At 49.4% G+C, this 19,389-nt stretch overlaps 2 protein-coding genes across 3 annotated transcripts; one reads left to right on the top strand and one right to left on the bottom strand.

Annotated features, from left to right (window-relative positions):
• Window positions 1-13: 13 nt before the first annotated feature.
• On the bottom strand, window positions 14-6,769 carry zfand5a (zinc finger, AN1-type domain 5a). The gene is made up of 6 exons (XM_047015942.1): window positions 6,567-6,769; window positions 3,619-3,780; window positions 3,068-3,170; window positions 2,902-2,987; window positions 2,082-2,198; window positions 14-1,934 (listed from the first exon to the last, which is right to left on the bottom strand). The coding sequence occupies exons 2-6, from the start codon at window positions 3,776-3,778 to the stop codon at window positions 1,786-1,788; spliced, it is 615 nt and encodes a 204-aa protein (XP_046871898.1). The 5' UTR covers window positions 3,779-3,780; window positions 6,567-6,769; the 3' UTR covers window positions 14-1,785.
• Window positions 6,770-14,178: 7,409 nt separating this feature from the next.
• Window positions 14,179-19,317, top strand: lix1 (limb and CNS expressed 1). 2 transcript variants are annotated; one of them, XM_047015903.1, is made up of 6 exons: window positions 14,179-14,513; window positions 15,684-15,889; window positions 16,525-16,665; window positions 16,819-16,914; window positions 18,318-18,395; window positions 18,583-19,317. In XM_047015903.1, the coding sequence occupies exons 1-6, from the start codon at window positions 14,441-14,443 to the stop codon at window positions 18,967-18,969; spliced, it is 981 nt and encodes a 326-aa protein (XP_046871859.1). In that variant the 5' UTR covers window positions 14,179-14,440; the 3' UTR covers window positions 18,970-19,317. The 2 variants fall into 2 exon arrangements, with proteins under 2 accessions (XP_046871859.1, XP_046871858.1); XM_047015902.1 differs by having other exon boundaries at window positions 15,672-15,889.
• Window positions 19,318-19,389: the final 72 nt, after the last annotated feature.

Genomic DNA, 19,389 nt, shown 5'->3' with positions numbered 1-19,389 from the left:
ACAGAACACCAGCAGCCTTTTTCCACTTCTATCTGTACATAGTTTAATTTACATGATACATTTTTGCTGTAATGCTGGCTAGCAAGATTATATGTAATACATGAATACCAACATTTGTTTTGTTGTTTTTTTGTACAAATTTGCATATAACTAAGAATTATAATGGAGAACTCAAACTGATACAAAGGGTTTGTTTCAAATGAATAATAATCTCACATCCCTAAAGGCAGAACAAAATGATCTACACGGGTCTCACACACACACACACGCGCGCACACAGCTCGCAAACACACGTGCACATTCACACAGATGCTTCTCTCCCGTCCCGTGTATCAGTAACACAGACCACTAGTCATTAGAGAGCAGAAACGTCAAGTCTTCTCTCTATTTTCCTAACGGAGCACTGGCATGCCCCTCCTCTTAGCTTTGTAAACATGTGCTGTTGAAACCAAATTGCTCCACAGAGGACACACACACTCGCACGCACGCGTGCCGACGCCGCACACACAACGCACAAACCTGTGCTCACGCATTCACAGAAACTCGCGTCCAAAAAATGAATACATAGCATGGTTCACATAATCTCAATCCTCCACTAAATACAGGGATGTGCTAATATCAGTACTATGTTATTGAAGGAAACACAACTTGAACAGAAATAGTCTTTTTCGGCAGATAAAAGAAATGGCCAAACACTTGAAGCACAATCCAAGTCATTCAGATCATTCCATTCATGTAGATAGAGCAGCCCATGCGCATGTTGACATCCAGGTTCCACGTCGCCAGCAGCGGTGACGCCTGATGAGCAGTCCTCACCCTGGGACCTGGCCCCGGGGTTAGGATCTCTGGCCCTCCACCCCTCCTCCGAGGGGTCATCCCTTCTGCTCCCTGAACTTCATCGTCCTTGATGTCGTTCACAAGCATCACAGAATCAAAGTTTTTTTTTTTTTTTGTCCTCTTCTCCTCCTAACGGCATCTCAATGCAAAGCAAAAAAATAAAATAAAATAAACGGATCACGTGTCCCATAGTTGTTGTAAGATGGCGAGCGGCCCAGAGGTCAAAAGGTCCGAGGCGGCGACCTATCCCTGCCTGAAATGTGGAGGTCTTCAACGAGCCTCCCCTGGCATTGGCCAATAAAGTGATTGTGGGCAAAGAGGAAGGAGAGAGAGACGCTGGGGCGGAGAATGTGACGAGGAGGAACACACTTCCTGCTGTGAGGTAGGTAAAGCTAGGTAGGACAGGACAGAGAGAAGAGTGAGGGGGCGGAAAACAGAGCCCACGTGCATTCTGTCGTTTGCAACGTCGTACATTCCCGAACGCTGACCTGACTCTTGGAAACACAGGACGAGAGCTCTTCTTTTTTTCTCTCTCTCTTTTTGAACACACCGACAAGCACTGGTCTGAACACAAAATGGCCTCCCGCAGTTTGGCACAAAATGGCCACCAGTCCAACAGGAGTCCTACCTTCCCTGGGCAACCCCAAAGCTTGCTCTTCAGAAGACAGTACACATTCTTTTCAAAGACATCACAGACAAAAGTCAGGGAAAACTGAAAATAAAATCATTTCAACGCCCCCCCCCGCCCCACCCCTTCCAAAAAAAGGTGTTCATCTATGCATCTTCCTCATACAGAATCTTGTTTTTTTTCTCATCTTGTCTCAAGGCTGGGATTTTTCAGAATGAGTCCATAATAATCCGTTAACCCCTTGTGCCAGTGTTCATGTCTATGGTCACACACACACACGCACGCACACCTACATACACAGTCCTTGTCACAGGTCAGACCTATATTCTCTGGATCTTGTCAGCGACCACCACAGGGTTCTCCTTGCGGATCTTGGCGGCAGCCTCGGCCTTGTAGTCGTAGGGACAGTTGTGCTTGTCGGAGTACCGGTGGAGGCCACAGAACAGGTTACCACAGCGACAGTCGAACCCTGGGGAGGGGGGTGGGAGACGAGTTACGGGGTGGCGTCGATGAATAAGCCCTCAAAACAAGCCAACACACAAAGACCTCCGTGATGATATCGTGTGAAAGAAGCCGCGCTCCCCCGACCGCGTTCGCCCTCTCCCGACGTTCTCACCTGTCAGGCCGAGCCTCTTGCGGCACATGAAGCAGCGGTTCTTCTTGGATTTGGGGGTGTCCCCCTTTCCCTCCTCGCTGGGGGCTGGGGGGCTGGAGGCGGTGGGCTGAGTCACCACTGGAAGGAACAAACAGCTCAGTTAGACCCACCCTGCTCCAGCCTGCTGGGAGGAGAGCGTGCGGGTGTGAGTGTGTGTGTGCGTGTGAGTGTGTGTGTGTGTGCGTGTGAGTGTGTGTGTATGCGTGTGAGTGTGTGTGTGTGTGCGTGTGAGTGTGTGTGTGTGCGTGTGTGTGTGTGCGTGTGAGTGTGTGTGTGTGCGTGTGAGTGTGTGTGTGTGCGTGTGAGTGTGTGTGTGTGCGTGTGTGTGTGTGCGTGTGAGTGTGTGTGCGTGAGTGTGTGTGTGTGCGTGTGTGTGTGTGCGTGTGAGTGTGTGTGTGTGTGTGCGTGTGTGTGTGTGCGTGTGAGTGTGTGTGTGTGCGTGTGAGTGTGTGTGTGTGCGTGTCTAAGAAGGCCCTCCGGCGTGAGGAGGATATTTTTAAACAGGCTTATTTTTAGGCAGCGTCTCGCAGGCTCGAGAGTAAACCAACAGATCTGAGGTATGGAAGGAGGAGGGGCGATGATAAACCGGGGATGAAGTAGGTCGCACTGTCGCTCTGTGTGTGTGTGTGTGTGTGTGTGTGTGTGCGTGCGTGTAGCCTGCATGTGTGAGGGAGTCGCTTGACTGCTTGAGAGAGGGAGACAAAGACAGAGAGAGAGACGACAGACAGACAGAGAGACAGACAGAGAGACAGAGAGACAGAGAGAGAGAGAGGTGTCTCACCAGGCTCTGGGGTGTCTGTTGGGTCATCTCTGGAGATGCTCATCTCTGTCATTTGTTGAGTGACAGGAAGAGAGCCTTGGATAGTTCTGGAAGAGAAGAGGAAGATGAGTAGAAGAAAAGAAGACAAAAAATCCAAAAATCTGAACACGCACACACACACACTTACCTAGACATGTCTGTAGCGGGTCCAGCAGATGGGTCTACTTTGGCTAAGCTGGCCTCCAGTCTCTGGATGGCTGAGGCTTCAGAGCTAGGGCTAATGGCACTTCCTGGTAGGAGAGAGAGAGCAACATGAAGCTCACATACCACACAACTCCTCCAGACTTGGCCTGGTCAAACTCCAAGGATCCATGAATGTCCAGACAGCAGCTACTTGGACAACAAGTCAAAAAACATTCAAAAAGTTCCTAGTTTCATGGTTTACTGACATGGCTCTGAGAGGCTATACAGTTGAGTTGGTGTCTGGGAACACAGCAAGATCAACAGGAATATTTGACCTTAGAAGTCTGTGGGGGGGGGGGGGGGGGGGGGGGGGAACCTCTCCCTCCACATTGTCGTGGACCAGCTGTCTCTCGTCACATCACACGGAAAAACAGAGAGGCCGGGGCGGAGGGGGCGGAGACCCTGTGTGGTGTCCACCCTCCCCCCGACCTGCCTGTGGGGTGGTTGGACCAGGCAGGAAGGGTGTGGGGGGTGGGTGGGCGGGGGTCCTCTTACCCATGGGGCTGTGGGGGCTCATGCGATCGCTGCTCTGCTGTCGGTTCAGGTGGTCCTTGTAGCACACCGAGCACATGCCGTTGGTCCTGGGGTTGCCGTAGAAACCGCAGCCTGTGGCACACAGCATGGGCACGGGGCTCTGATTGGTTTCTTGGGCCATCGCTGCAAGAAGAGGAGGGGGAGGGCAGAGAGGGGGCGCTGGTTAGACAACATGGAAACATGGGCTGTATTTGTACAAGTGTGTGTGTGAGACACAAGTAGCCCATCAACCTTATCCCTAAAAATCTAGAAATCTGAGACTCAACACAGGCCTGTTCTCTCTCTATGCCCAGCCCCAGGACAGTGTCCAGCCTCGGCACAACAGATTCACTAATGAATGAGGTTGCTTCACTCAGCGACCTTAGCGAGAACAATACACAATTGTTCCGTTGATCACCTTTGGCAGGAGCTAAGCGCATGGAGGATGTGTCATTATATGTCATTACCATAAATGACTGGTACAGCATTCTTTCTTCTGGTTCTCCTCCTGCTTGATCTGATTAAGCAAATATTCACTGCCCGGGTGAATGTGTGTGTGAGTGGGAGGGAGTGTGTGTGTGTGTGTGTGTGTGTGTGTGTGTGTGTGTGTGTGTGTGCGTGAGAGAGACAGACAGACATAGACTGTAAGAGTCTGTGAGAGTGAGAAGGATAACATGTAAGAGTGAGAAGGATAGCATGTAAAAGTGTGTGTGTGTCACTCAAGTCATAGACCCTCATAGGCAGTCATAGACAGTCATAGACAGTAATAGACAGTCATAGACAGTCATAGACAGTCATAGACAGTCATAGACAGTCATAGACACTTAGAAGGCTACGGGTCCACTACCTTAAAAGTTGTTAGGCAACAATTTGGAACATAGGAGTTGTTTTCGCCCAAACACACTCAAAAAACAGACACGGCTTACGACAAGGTGGACACAACAAGCCTGGTATCACAGTCAGAGGGCTCTCTCTCATCTTAAAACACAGAAAGAATGAGACCAGACCGTCAGACAGGACACATGCGGATACACGTTTGTGAAGTCCAGTCGCAGCTAAAACACCTCGACAACCAACAACAAAAAAACGACCACCGCCACCACAGATTCAGAATGTTCCTGGAGGAGGACAACATTCAGCCTGGAACATTCTATCAATGTTCCTGACAGAGGGCCAAACAAATCCTGCTCTCACCTGACAGCCCCCCCACCCCTTATTTTGTCGTTCCTGTCTTGGCAACTGCCCAAACTCAGGAGGGCATTTTAAATGTTTTATTTGTAAGCAAGACTTAAGAGTAATTCGAGTTAGTAACTTCAGAGTCTGTATTCAGGGTCTGTTTTTCCAACAACTGTGTGTTTGTCAGCAGGTTTTCATTTATCAACAACAAAATAAAGGATATGTATCAAAGTTACACGCTTTATTTTTGTTCAACCGTCCTCTCCTAATAACCCAACTATGAACCACACTATCTCTCATGTCGGATGTCGGTGGGTTCACCTGTCAATCACCACGACCCACGTGCGGGACACAGTACACTTTTTTTCAATTGCAGAAACAACTCAATTTAAATATACAACATAGGAAATTGTTATTCGTTTATTGTATCGACATGATGTAATTTAAACGAACATCTTCGCATTCATTCCATGAGGGGTCCCCTAGTTGACACGACACATACCGAGACATGAGACATTTCAGCGGCGGATGTGCCAGCATTGCCTTAATGCGAACCTTTCTTTATAATCTACTCTAGTTTAAGGTTAGTACTTAATATTAACACTTGGCTTGCCTACTTCGTTATTGACTGCATTACATAGGGAACCATATAGCTCAGTTTAACAAGATACTGAGCTGAGATGTCTTGGTTATAGTCTGCGAGCAATGGTTATCACTTTCTGAACACATCGCTTGTCGACTAAAAAGGCATTTATCAACTGAATATTAACTTGATGCAAATGGCCTGGCAAATATTTCATTGGCCAAAAACACTTGGTCACGCTAACAAACTCGTGCGAGACAGAATAGGCAAGTCAGTCTCGCTGTAGTCTACCTGGGGGGGGGGGGGGGGTAGGCTACTTTACTTGCAACATTGTAGAGATTACCCACTCCCCTCAACTATGCTACAGGGCATCACTGCTAGGTTACAAATCCACATCGTAGTCATAATTTGACGCTTTGTTTGGTTTGAGAGGCCAGATAAAACAAAAATGACCTATATGTTCATTTGTGGTTTCTTTGTCTGTAAATCTCTTCCTGTTTACTTGTCTACTGACAGCACCCCTATCCTTCCAATGTTGCATTCATTTTCTGGTTTAGATCAATCTAAGTTTATCAACTACCTCTATCTAAAGAGAAACCTCCAGGGCGATATTAATGACACCCCTTTGTTACTTACAAACAAGGTAACAATACAGACTTACAGCACATTTAACAAGCCCCAAAACCGTCCTACCCCACTGAAAAAAAAACACATCTCCGAACACGAATGAAAATGTAGTCTACTTTTTTCAAATGTTCAGAACAATAATCAAACAATTTCGACAATAACATTTGAGTATCATTTTCTTGTCTTTTCTAGTCAAGTAGGCTAGCACTCCCATCCCCCAGCCTGGAAACAGTAGATAGCCACCACTAGCTGGCTCCCTTCCTTGTTTTTCCCCTCCCAGACGGGTCACGTTCAAAGGCTTGTGATATTTTCAGTAAGGAGGTGGTGACCACTTTACAGAGCCATATCTTGTTTGCCACGACCAACCAAGAGAAATTCGGGCTTTTATTCTGCCTTATAGCGTTTCCCCTAGCGGAAATGGTAGGCTGATGAATGGTTTGTAACATGCTCAACATTCTCTTCGAATTTTCTCACAAAACGTTGTTGATGGTAGTCTCCACTCAGTTTTTTTCAGCCGTTCAATTGATTGTTTAAAAACTCTCACCTGTACAGATGTTAGGAATTCCACAAGAAGAACAATGTATTCGCGCAAGTCGGGGTTTCCCGTAAACACACAGTGAGCTGTGGCAATAACGTCTTCTGTGTCAATGTATCCTCCGATTGAGACTGAATGTAATACTGCTCTCTGTACTCTTGCCCCGTCTCTCCGGTTGCTTTCCGTCGATGTTTGTTTCCTTCTTTAGTAAGAGGAGTGGCAGATGATGTCACGGGTAAAATAACGTGTAGCGATTGGCTACCCCCAGTACCCTGGAGCGCGTGTCTCGCAATCAACTGTACTGAAGGGCTGAGCCTGTCCTCGAGCGTGGGGGATGTCTGTCCTTCTTACACATCCATTCGTCATCCCCCCACGTACCGTGGAGCCAAACCATGGTAATTTCTTTGAGTAATGTCTTAAGGATGTTCACGACGAAATAGGTGTGAATGAAGGCCTACTGACTGGATCTTGACATCATAAGTCTTGGATGTGGCAATTCAGCTGCCTCGTTTCCTCGTCCATCCCTACGCTGATTTGACTTTATATTCTGGAGCAAGACCAAAGCAAATCAGTGATGACATGCTGTAGGAGACACCCGATATGTGAGTGTCTGACTGCCACTAGCCATTTTCAGTTGAGAAACTCGTCCTGTGAGCTGTGCACCAAGTAAACAAGTTTTTGAAGAGACACAGTGTTCAAGAGTGTATGACTCCCTAGGCCTACACAGGCGACGTAAAAAAACTAAACAACATTTCTTCAAACAAGTTTTTCGGAAACACGCCACAACTTGGCTCTATGTTGTCATCGTTTATCGGATTCTTGACAGTCATACATAGTGACACATGACCCTCTGATCTCCGTGTTGTTGTGGTAGGAAACTGACGCTACCTTGAAACTCTGCAAGACCCTTCTTGTTCCCCCCTCGTCAGCGCTGTCACACCCTCCACTGCCCCAAGGGCATGAGAGAGAGAGACACAGGAAGACAGAGAGTCAGAGAAGTAGAGAGAGGGGGGGGGGGGACAAAAGACCCGGGAGAGGTAGAAAGAGAGAGAAAGAGAGAGAGAGAGGGGGGGAGGGGACAAGAGACCAGGGAGAGGTAGAAAGAGAGAGAGAGAGAGAGAGAGAGAGAGAGAGAGAGAGAGAGGGAGAGAGAGAAAGAAAGAAAGAGGGAGATATGGAGGGAGAAAGAGAAGAGACCATTTTGCACCCCTTAATTGACTCCCATAAGGGTTGGCTGAACATATCACTGCTCTATAAAAACTTCACTTTCACTTCATGAAAACCCACAGACCCCAACCAACACAAACACAACACCAAACCACAGACCCTAGCATGAGACAACAACGTCCAACTTGACGCCTCCACAAAGACGAGTTCCCCCTCTTCTACACAACAGAGCGGAGAGGGACAGAAAGAGAGACCAAAAGGAGAGACAGAGAAAGGTAGAGGGAGAGAAAGAAAGACAGAGAACGCACCCATGAATCCCTGATTACCCTACTCCCAAGACAAGTGTCGAAAGCATTAGCGATGAGTAACGTGGCATAAGTAACGATGACGCTAGCATCTAAACTAGAGTTGGGGTGAGGGTATGTAGGCAGAGGGTGCATGGAAGCGGGATTAGACCGACATGTTTTTACAGTGTCGTAGATTAGCTATAGAGTATAGAGTATATATATATATATATACTATAGAGTAGCAGTGTCGCAGGGCTGTGGAGTGAGGCCTAGCTGATGTCGCTGTCAGGACAAACACGCACAGTGATCTCGTCCAAACCAGTGGGACTCGCTCAGCTATGCAGTTGTGATTTATTTAGGCAGAGAGCCACCCCCTCGCACGGTCCTGTGAACACACACACACACCCACATAACCCCCCCCCCCCCCACACACACACACACACCCCAGCTCAAACTGCAGTTCACGCAAACAAAAAAATTGATTAGACACACCTAGAAACATGAACAGGCCCACCCAAACACATGCATCACCTGCATGTAGAGATGTGTACAGAACCTAACCTTCAACTGAAAGCCCCCCCGATCGTCTGCAGGTTTCTCTGGACACAGTATCTGGGCGTTTTAAGAGGTCATTTACATGTATCACCTCTTATTTGTCTATTGTCACAAAGGCTGTTTTGTAGGGAGACGGTAGTTACATACGATTTACATCCAGTGCCACAGGGGTGGAGCTTTCGAGATGTTAATAAGTTGCATTTGACTAAATGGTGAGGCCGATAAAGGTTCGCAACATTAGCATAGGTAAACCGTTTGGAAAGAAGTTTAGTCAAGTACGGTTGACATGGTATCTCAAAGATGACTTCTTGTGCTTGTATACCAGTGATGTGGGTATAGGGGTTGAGTCATGGAGATCAGAGGTCACAGGTTCACTTCCCCCCTGGTATGTTGCTAAGTTTATTACAATACATTACAATAGTACTGTTACTGGACAAGTTCAACAGTCGAGTCTAGAATTGACTTTTGTTTAATGGGTCAAGGCCAGATAGAGAGAGACACACAGACACACATCCAGATAGAGAGAGACACGGTTACAGATTCAGGCACCAGTTGTGACATTGTTGATGAAGAGCTCAGTAAAATGGCAGATTAACCATTAAGCTGTTTGGAGGCTGATAAGCTCTTTACTGCGCAACACAAACTCCACCACCGTAGATGTTGAGCCCCCCCTCGACTCCCCCCACTCAGTCCACAATCAGTCTGTGTGTGTGTGTGCGTGCGTGTGTGAAGGTTGAGGTGGGGCTCTGTTTGGGCACAGAGACACGGTTTCCTGAGTTTTAGCGAGGGACTCTTGTCTGTCTGACGGAGCTGGCCTGCGAGTTCTCTCCTGTGTTTTGTGTCCTGCTCAGCGTCAACACGCAGAAAGAACTGTGTTATTGTTTCACATAGAAAGAACCTTTTGTTGGGAGCTTGAGTGAGAGAGAGGGAGAGAGAGAGGAGGGAGTTTGTGAGAGAGGGAGAGAGAGAGAGAGGGAGAGAGAGAGAGAGAGAGAGAGAGAGAGAGAGAGAGAGAGGAGTTTGTGAGAGAGAGGGAGAGAGAGAGAGAGTGTTAGAAAGAAACAAAGGGGGTTAGAGAGAAAGACAGACAACGAGAGAAAGAAAGAGAGTTAGAGAGAGAGAGAGAGTAAGAGAGAGTTAGAGAGAGAGAAAGATTGGAGGAGGGAGAGGACCGAGCGGTGGACTGAGAGGGCCGGCGAGAGAGGAACTGGAATGCCGGGCGGCCAAACTGCTGACTCAGCGTCAGGGTGGCCATGCTGCTTCTCCCAGAGCCCAGCGTCTGCAGAGTGACGCCGCGTCGACGCCTGACTCACGGCTCTGCCGCTGCTGTCAGGACGGGGGAGGAGTCTCAACCAGCTCACCCAGTCTCTTCCTCTTCCTCCCACCACCCCCTCTCACCGCACTGCCACCCAAGACTGGAGCTTTAGGGGAATTACTCCGACTGTGTGAGCGTGTGAGCGTGTGTGTGTGAGAATAGACTCCATCAGATTACAAGAAGGGAAGTCAGGGGCAGACCAGCCACAGAGCAGTGGGTGAGAAGCAGATCAGCGACTGTGTGAACAAACACACGTCTGAGTCTGGAACCCAGGTCTCCTTTGCGGCATGCCTGCTTCTGGTTTCACCATCCCTGTCTCCGTTTGGGGTTTATTTTGTGTGTGTGTGTGTGTATGTGTGAGTGAGTGAATATGGGGGAGGCATACGTGTGGTAGATATCTTTTTGTGTGATTTGTGTGTTGGTGACGTACTGTGAGTATGTGTGATATCTTTGAGTAGGTGTGTGTGTGAGTATGTGTGTGTGTGTGTGCAGCAGATGTCGTCTGCTCTCTACCCAGACTGGCTGGTCTTTGTTGCTGCCTTCCCGTGCAGACGAGGCTGGCCACGTGCCTCTGTGTCTGCGCTGGGAGGCCACGCCCCCGTGTGTGTGTGAGCTGTCAGTCTGAACCGTCAAACTCCACCCCTAGCCCCTCCCCCTGACTCCTTACACCTTCCCCTCTCAACAATGACACAGCTCTCTCTCTCTCTCTCTCTCTCTCTCTCTCTCTCTGTCCACCCTCTGTTATGTTTTCTTTTCTATTTCTTTTTAAGGTCTCTCTTTCTATCCGTCTTTCTCTCTCTATCTCTCTAGCCCCCTCGTTTTCTCTTCTGTCTCTGACCCAGCTGTTGACTTTCCTCTCTCGCAGTTTCACCCGCTCCACTCTCACCCCTCCCTCTCTCTCTCGTTCTCTGTTAACAGCTGTGTGGGTACCTGTAATATCCGTCAGACCGGTTTGGAATAAAAATAGTAATTGTCAAGCCTATTTGGGAAAACATGTCGTCCTGATAACAGCACAAACAACACAACTGTCCTTTGTAAAAGCAGGTGTGTGTGCTTCTGTGTGTGTGTGTTGGACACCCTGTAAGAACAACATGCTCTTTTCCTGAGATACCAGTCCTTGTCACTAAGACAAAGTGTCAAGACAAATAGCGGTGTTCCGCCTCAGGGCCCAAACCTGCTCTCAGCTCCCCAGGTTCACGTTCAACAACACGACAACCTCCTGCTTCCTTAACCCCCAAAACACAGACACATAACTGGGGGAGACGGTGACACTGAACACTGGAACAACAACGTTCTCTTTCAAGAGTCGAGAACTTTCTAGAGTAGCTCTTGGCGAAAAGGAAAACAACGCGTGGGGATTTGTGACCTTGTCAGACTGGCTGACTCCATCGCCTGCAGGTCAGGCTGTTCCCTCCCTCCCAGATGTGTTGACACTCAACGGACGGAATTCTTCTTCTGTATACACGCACACGGCTTCAATAACAAGTCCGTTGTGTATCTTGTGTTCTCTCTGTCTCGTGTACGCGCGTCATCGGGGTAAGGTCCGCGCTTCGTAAAAGTGTGTGTGTGTGAGCAAGAGAGGAAGAGAGAGAAAGAGAGAGAGGAAGAATGGGAGAAAGTGTTTCTGAGAAGGGTTCGACCACCACTTTGACCACCGAGCTTGACAAGTTCCTCTCCCAGAAGTCTGAGCCGGCTGTGACGGGCAGGCTCAGCTCCCTCCCAGGCAATGGGAGGTGTACATGACCCATCATCGCACGCCCGAGTCTGGGAGTCACAGTCTGTCACGTATGTTTCTCGCCACAGCACGGAAACACACAAGCTTACACGTGACGACCCCAGAGTCAGGCCAGGAGGAACGCTGTGCTCAGCCGTGGAGCGGCGAGCCTGCGACTCATCTGCTGATCAGCACCCGGCCGCATGAGAACCAAGACGACAGGGCTCAGGAGGGGAGAGAACTTCCAGCCAGAGGAAGACGACAAGAGAGAGAGAGACAAGACAGAGAGAGACAGAGAGAAGAGGGGGAGAGATAGAGACGGGGAGATAACCTCCAGCCAGAGGAAGACGGCAAGAGAGAGAGAGAAGACAAGACAGAGAGAGAGAAACAGAGAGAAGAAGGGGAGAGAAAGAAATAGAGATGGGGACAGACAGAGACAGAGAGAGAGGTAGAGAGGAGGGGGAGAGAGATCTCTCTAAGATCTCTAGAGAGATTCTGCTAATTGTTCTTTTAGGTTGAATGGAAACGTATGAGACTGCATTTCATCGTCTCAAATTGTCTGAGCCGTCTAACTCTCTGTGGGTTGTCACAGCACACACACACACACAGACACGCACACGCAGACACACACGTACGCACACACAATGTACACACACATGTTCAGGAGTTGGTAATATTGATTGACACACACACACATACAGAAACATACAGAGGCTGCTGTTTTGCTAGCTTCTCTGCAACTTAGTTTTTGTACTCTGAACACTCTAATACACAAACCGCAACAAATCTACACACAGATCTTTCCAGACATGGTACAGTCCAGAATGGGGGAAGGTACACTCTCTCTCTCCCTCCCTCTCTCACAAGCACAGTCACACTAATTCAAGAACACACAAACAGCAACTCTGTCTTCAGATCTTTCCAGATATGGTACAGTCCAGAATCAGGCCGAGGATTCTCACACACAAACTGTCTTAAGCGTGTGACTTATGCCGTGTGGGTATAGTTCCCTCTAGTGTCCAATAAACATATTGCACCAGAAACAAATATGCTGCCTGATCTATGATGATCTGTCCTGCTTCCGTTTCTAGAAGTAGCAAAAGAATGAAGAAAAAGGCGGTTTCCTGATGGAGAGATGGTAATGTGGTGAAAGAAAGTAATAAAGCACACAGTTTGAATTTAATCAAATGTAAGAAAGCACAAGCAAAGTTAAGGACACATAAAGTAAAAAGGCAAAGCTGGGAGACTTTTTGTCCTAAAACTGGTACCTCAACACCTGTGAGAGGTGTTTGGAACATGATGAGTGAGCATGAGAGGAATCAAAAAGGCGACGTCAGTATGCAGTACTGAAGACGGGAGAGGAAGAAACAGTGGGTGATGAAGAGTTATCAGACGTTATCAGATCCATAGTTCTGATAACGTGGCGGAGGAGGATAATCAGGAGAACAGGCAAGTCAAGCCCGTCAAGTCCAATGAACTACAGACCACTCTCTCTCTGACCTCACACATGGGAAAGGTCATGGAAAGAATGATTACAGAGTGAAAAGGAAAAACGAGTGAGGAATCTGGGGAGTCTGTGGAGGTCTGCTTCAGAACCCCTGGAGTCACCCACCCAGCCAGCCTTCTCCTCAGCTTAACTCCCTCCAATGAAACGCTGGGCGTTTGGATGGCCAACCGAAACCCCTCTAAATCACACCCTTCACACTCCTGTCAACACACTCGCAGAACCGCACACGCACGGAACCTGGAAACCAAACGGAAAAGGCAAACGGCGACGAATGTTCTCCGTTCTCAGGGTTTGGTTCATGAATGGGGGAGAGGCTTTTAAGGAGGTGAATGCAGGCGTGAACAAAAGCCCTTTCGAAGGAGAGGATGAATGGAGAGCAGGCGTGGGCGCTGTGGAGCCGGACAAGAATGTGTGAAGTCAACAGCTATCCAGGAAAATGCCACACACACTCACACACACACACACACATACACACATACACACCTACACACATACACACACACACGTACACACATACACACACAGCAAGGATGCTTAACCGTACAGACCGGACTGTCGAATGATGTGGTCTGAGTGAAGCTTGTTGCGGTATGGTGGCACTTGGTGGATCTAACAGCTCTCAGGTGACTTGACTCTCAGGGTCTCTTGCATGTCTTCAGGCTGGGTGTGTCTGAGACTGACAGATCGGTCTGTGTCCAGGGACTGATCACACTGGAGGGGAGGAGAGGGGGAGTGGAGAAGAGGAAGGAGGGAGGGAGGGAGGGTAGAGGAGAGGAGAGGGTGGGGGAGGAGAAGTAGAGGTGGGGAGGGAGAAAGGGAAAGAGAGGGAAGTTGGAGGAGAAGAGAGGAGAGGAGGGGAGGGGTGAGAGGAAGGGAGGGGAGCTGCATACCAGTGGCAGATCGCTGTGTGTGTGTTGAGGAAGGGGCCCACCTACCTAATTAGTAGTGGCGGGTGACAAAGGTGTCCAGCTCCGGTCTTCACACGATGGGCAAGAGGGGGGGGGGGGGGTAGAGGAGAGGCGGGGGGAAGGGAGAACAAAGTCTTTAAGCCATGGAGACCAGAGGGAGGTGGGGGTGGAGAGAGAGACTTAGAGAGCGAGAGAAGGAGAGGTGGAGAGAGAGTCATTTCGTTCTGAGTTCCTGCCCTGAGATGAATGTCTCCATGGATTCTGTTCTGTTCCAGGATCGACTGTTTGTGAACGGACTGTGATATGAGTCTGTGTGTGTCTGCGAGAGAGGGAGGCCTGGAGAGTGTGTGTGTGTGAGAGTCTGTTGAGACAGAGCCGGACTGGGTGCGCAGGGCGCTGACTGTCTGGGATTCAACATCGGGACCAGGAGATGAATGGACTTTGGGATAAGATAATGATGTCACATCTCTCCACAAGTGATATTAATGCTGAGCTCCAAGACTGTGAGTAACTTTACTACACACACGCTAACACACACAAAAACACGATAGCACGTGGGCTACATTCACACACACACACACTAATCCACTCACACAAGCCCATCGACACAAAACATACACACGCATACACCGACTCAAACACGCTATCACAAGCACTGACGCAAACTTACAGATATAGGTAATCTCGCATTACTGTAACTAAGCATCCCTCAAGTCCTGGTGCTTCCTGGATTCTCCGGTTGTGTCGACATTTGTTATCATCCACTAAGAAGTGATGATATGTAGAATGACAGAGGAGAGTGATGAATGCAGCCCATTGTGGAGTCTGTCAGAGGCCCTGAAGGCGTTTTGCTGTGGTCAGGGCCTGGGCCAGAGAACCACAGGAATGGCTGGCGTGAAACTGCGTGTGTGTGTGTGTGTGTGTGTGTAACTGCACGTATTGTGAGTGTGTGTGTTGCTACATGTATGTGAGTGTGTTTGTGTGTTAGTACACGCGTGTTAGTGTGTGTGTGAGTTGGTACGTGTACGTTAGTGTGTGGGCGTGCGTGTTGGTGTGTGTGTTAGTTAGTTAGTTAGTGCAGGTATGTTAGTATGTTTGCGTCTGTTAGTACATGTCTGTGGGTGGGTGTGTTTTGGAATGTGTGTGTCTTAGCCTATGTCTGTTAGTGTGTGTGTGTTGGTGTGTGTGTGCTGCTAGGACAGGGGTCTGGGTGGTGCTAATACCACTCAAATAAACCCTGTCTGGGAATGTTCCCAGTGCACACAAACAGCCATCCATGTAAACCTACACTCCCTGAAACACGGAGCGCATGCAACATTCACTCAGATGTGTGCTCTCTCGCACACATGCGATCAATAAACTCCGACCCACCAAGTCCTCTCACTTTGTTGTGTAATGTGTGTGTGTGTGTGGGGGGGGGGGGGGTGGGGGGTTGGGGTGGGGGTGGATTAGAAATATGGATCATACTGTCGAGAGATGTGAAAATCATAATAATGCAAGATGACGCATAGTTCCCACTGTCTGTTTCACGTAACACCTTCATTAAATTAACGTGTTCATGAAATGAGCCAGGCCATGAATGCAGTTCCAAAAGAGCTGTTTTCGTATTCTGTTGACTTGCTGAATCACCCTATTGGTCAACCCCAATGAAACCCAACTAGTTGTCTTCACAGGGAATGTGGTGACCAGGCTGCATCACTTCTGGGAGCAGAAACAGGTGGAGAAACTGGGACAGGTTAACGGCCAATCAGAGGGGCTGATGAGGGGTTCCAGCAACCAATCCGAGAGCCTGTTGCTGTATGAGTCCGCCCCGTCTCCCGGCCCCCCCTACGTCTGCTACGTCACCCTGCCTGGAGGAAGCTGTTTTGGGAGCTACCAGGTGGGCTCCCCTGTTTCCCAAGAAGAGCCTGGAACTCCATCACTACCAAGACTCAAACACACACACGCACGCACACACACACGCACACTCAGCTTTTATACAGACTTGTTTTTATTCCGTTTGAATCCCATGGTTCTTTTCAATGGACCCATTGTGACCCAGTGCCGCTCTGTGATTGGATGCCCCAGCCTGGCTCTGATGTGCTAATCTGATCGCTAATTTCATTCCTGATCCCATGATCTGCTCTTGTGAACCTCCCAGACTTGTTGGCAGACGCCACACACACACGTTAACGAGGTCCCAACACTATGTTGTTCAATATATACTAGTCATCTCAGCGTCATTCTCGAACCCACGCCACATAATATGATATGTAATCTCTAAATTAGGTATTTGTGGGAAATTCTTGCCATTTGTATGTTTCTTCTGTTTTGAATCACCTCTCCTTTGTATGTCTTTCTCCCCCCCCTCCACCACCCTCCTTTCCCCTTCACCCTGTTCTGTCTCTCTCTCTCTCTCTCTCTCTCTCTCTCTCTCTCTCTCTCTCTCTCTCTCTCTCTCTCTCTCTCTCTCTCTCATTCCTCCCTTCCCCTCCCCTCCCTTCCCCCCCTCCTCCCCCTCCCCCTCCCCTTCAGGTGTGTGAGACCCAGGCGGAGGCGCGGCGGGACGCGGCCCGCGTGGCTCTGATGAACTCCCTGGTCAACGAGCTGCCGTCGAGGCGGATCTCCCCTCAGTTCATCGGCCAATCCCTGCAGGAGGCCGCCTCCACCAGCGCCGTGAGCCCCCTCCCCCCCTCCCGCCCCCTCACCCCCTCCCCGGCCCCGCCCCCAAATCCTCTCCCCAACAGAGGAACACATGAGCACACACAGTATTCAGACAGGGCCCCCAGGTGGTTGTGCGTGGCAGTGACCCCTCCGCTGTGTGTCCAGGTGTGTATCCAGGATGCGCGGGACCCCAGCACCAGCTTGGGAGCCTACAGCCTGCTGCTGCACACACACGCCGGCAGGAGCATGCTGGAGTTCCAGGTAGGAATGCTGGGGCTGAACATCGAAACCATATCGAACCATGGAAACACACAAGGAGCCGTAGAAACATATAACGTTAGAAATGTAGAGCCTTAGGAATATAGAACCCTAGAACCATCAAGCCCCACATCGAATGAAGATCTGTATTCGCGGCTCGTTTTAGCAGAGCCCTCGTTGCGACGTTGTCAAATAGCTGGCATGGACCGTTTATCCATGCATCATTTGACATCTCAGCTGGAATAGGGAAAACAGACGCGAAATCCCTCTGAGTAGACTTTCTACATATAACCATTCTCACCTGGACTGTGACGGATTGTATAAATCCTCAGTGCACGGGGTCCACATGTCTTGGCCCGCGATAGGGAGTCAGGTATCTGGGCTTTCAGCCTGGCTGGGGAAAGCCCTGCGGTGTGCGGAGGCCCATACCTCCGCCTCTGTGTCAACAAGCAGACGTCTGGAGGTCCACAGGCGAGCACTCAGAGAATCATTAGCAGGAGGAAATAGCTTCATTATCGCTCCGTGCTCAAAGTAGGACTCACACGCATAGGCACATACATGTACACACACACGTATGCACACACACACACATATGCGCATACACATACACAGGTAGAGTTTGTCTGCCCGCCTCCTTCGTTGGATAAAACGGTGTGTGGTGTGTAGCTGCTACAAATACCCACGTTTTGATTGACACCCTCAGCCAATCAAAACGTGGGTATTTGTAGCAGCTACAACTAAGGAGGCGGGCAGACAGATTCAGCATCCAAGTTCCATTAGGCTGGTAACACCTGGAGATCATTGTGTATTATCCATTATGACGTTTGTGATTGAAACACCTTTAGATGTGTGCTGCATGAACTGTTTGAACTAACTGTCAGTGATGCACGGCAACTTCCAAACAACATGTCCTCGATCTCAGTTACAGGGAGAGAGCTTTGAAATAAAGATTTTGCTTATCTTTTCAACGTAAACTGTGTCAGTTTGGTTATCATACCTAGGAATGTCCTTTTAACAACTCGGTCTCTGGTGATTACGGAAAGCAGACGCTTGTTGAAATTCCCCCTCCATTACTCTTAGCATTGCCCAAACAGATTCAAAAGTAGAATAAAGGTCGATTTGAGCTTATCTGTTCCTTTTTCTCTTTCTCCTTTTCTCATGTCCCTCTCTTTTTTTGCTCCCCCTGCCTCTGCTTCTCCCTCTATCTATCTCCCTCTATCTATCTCTCTCCCTCTCTCTCTCCCCCCTCTCTCTCTTTCCCCCCCCCCCCCCCTCTCTCTCTCTCTCTCTCTCTTGCTCTCTCTTCCCCTCTCTCTCCCCCCCCCCCTCTCTCTCTATCTCCCTCTATCTATCTCTCTCTCTCTCCCTCTCTCTCTCCCCCCTCCCCCTCTCTCTCTCTCATGTAGGAGATGATGACAGTGTTTCAGTTGTTACATTGGAATGGAACGTTGAAGGCCCTGAGGAAGAGGCAGTGTTCCAGACAGGTGAGAGGCTCTTTGAACCTCCCCTCCCCCATCCCCAGCCCCTAAACCCTGACCTGTAGCCACGTATAGCCTGGACCCATCCATCAAATGACCTACCTATCCACCCGTCTGTCTGTTAGAATATGACTTGAACCTGGAGATAATCCACTGTTACGTAAATAAGCCTCTCACCCCCTGCCTGCTCTAGAGTGTGATTGGCTATTACTCTCAGTGTGGGCTGGACGCCAGCCTGCGCAGCAGCATGGCTCTGGATTGGCTGGGCCGCGAGCAGCGCTGCCCAGGGCGACTGGGCGAGGAGCTCCGCGTGGCCCAGCGGGAGCTGGGATTGGCCCGTCGCCGTGGCGTCGAGCTCCGCTTCTACAAGGAGAAGACCCAGATCCTGACCTTGGCCCTCAGCCAGGCGGCCCCCAGCCCGGAGGGGGGCCACACGGACGCTCACACCCAGGAAGAGCTGCCGCTGCGCTGCTTCCACAGCCAGGCAACCCTGAGGCTTCCAACCCCTCCATGGCAGCCCTCCACCGAGGCCCACACCCACACACAGCCCCAAAACTCCAAGTTCAGATCCCACTGCTGATGGCTCCAGAGATGTGTTGTCTGGTGTGGGGGTTGAGAGGGTGTGTGTATATGTGTGTGTGTGTGTGGTTGGGGGTGAGGGGGAATGATATTCTATAGTGATACACTATAAATTATAGTGATATTGGGCCAGGAGAAGTATGACCCCAGATGATTGCTCCATACCCCGTTGACACAACTTGAATAAATATCTCTGTGATATATTGCTATTGTGCTAAGAGGGTTTAAGGGACCCAATAGAGGACTCCAAAGCACACAAATGTATTCACTTTCCCTAGCCTTTGCCTGGTTCGAACTTGCAGGTGCAGGGTATAACAATTATAAAGGGAATCTATAGGGTCACTGTCATCGTTCCATGTAGATTTGTGGATATAAACGTTTTAATTACTCTGGTTGTCTGTATTTATTCTGACTGAAAGTG

Source organism: Hypomesus transpacificus, unplaced genomic scaffold, assembly GCF_021917145.1.
Source record: "Hypomesus transpacificus isolate Combined female unplaced genomic scaffold, fHypTra1 scaffold_31, whole genome shotgun sequence".
Classification (NCBI taxonomy): Eukaryota; Metazoa; Chordata; class Actinopteri; order Osmeriformes; family Osmeridae; genus Hypomesus; species Hypomesus transpacificus.
Note: the sequence above shows the minus strand (reverse complement) of the source record. Positions and strands in the feature narration are given on the sequence as shown.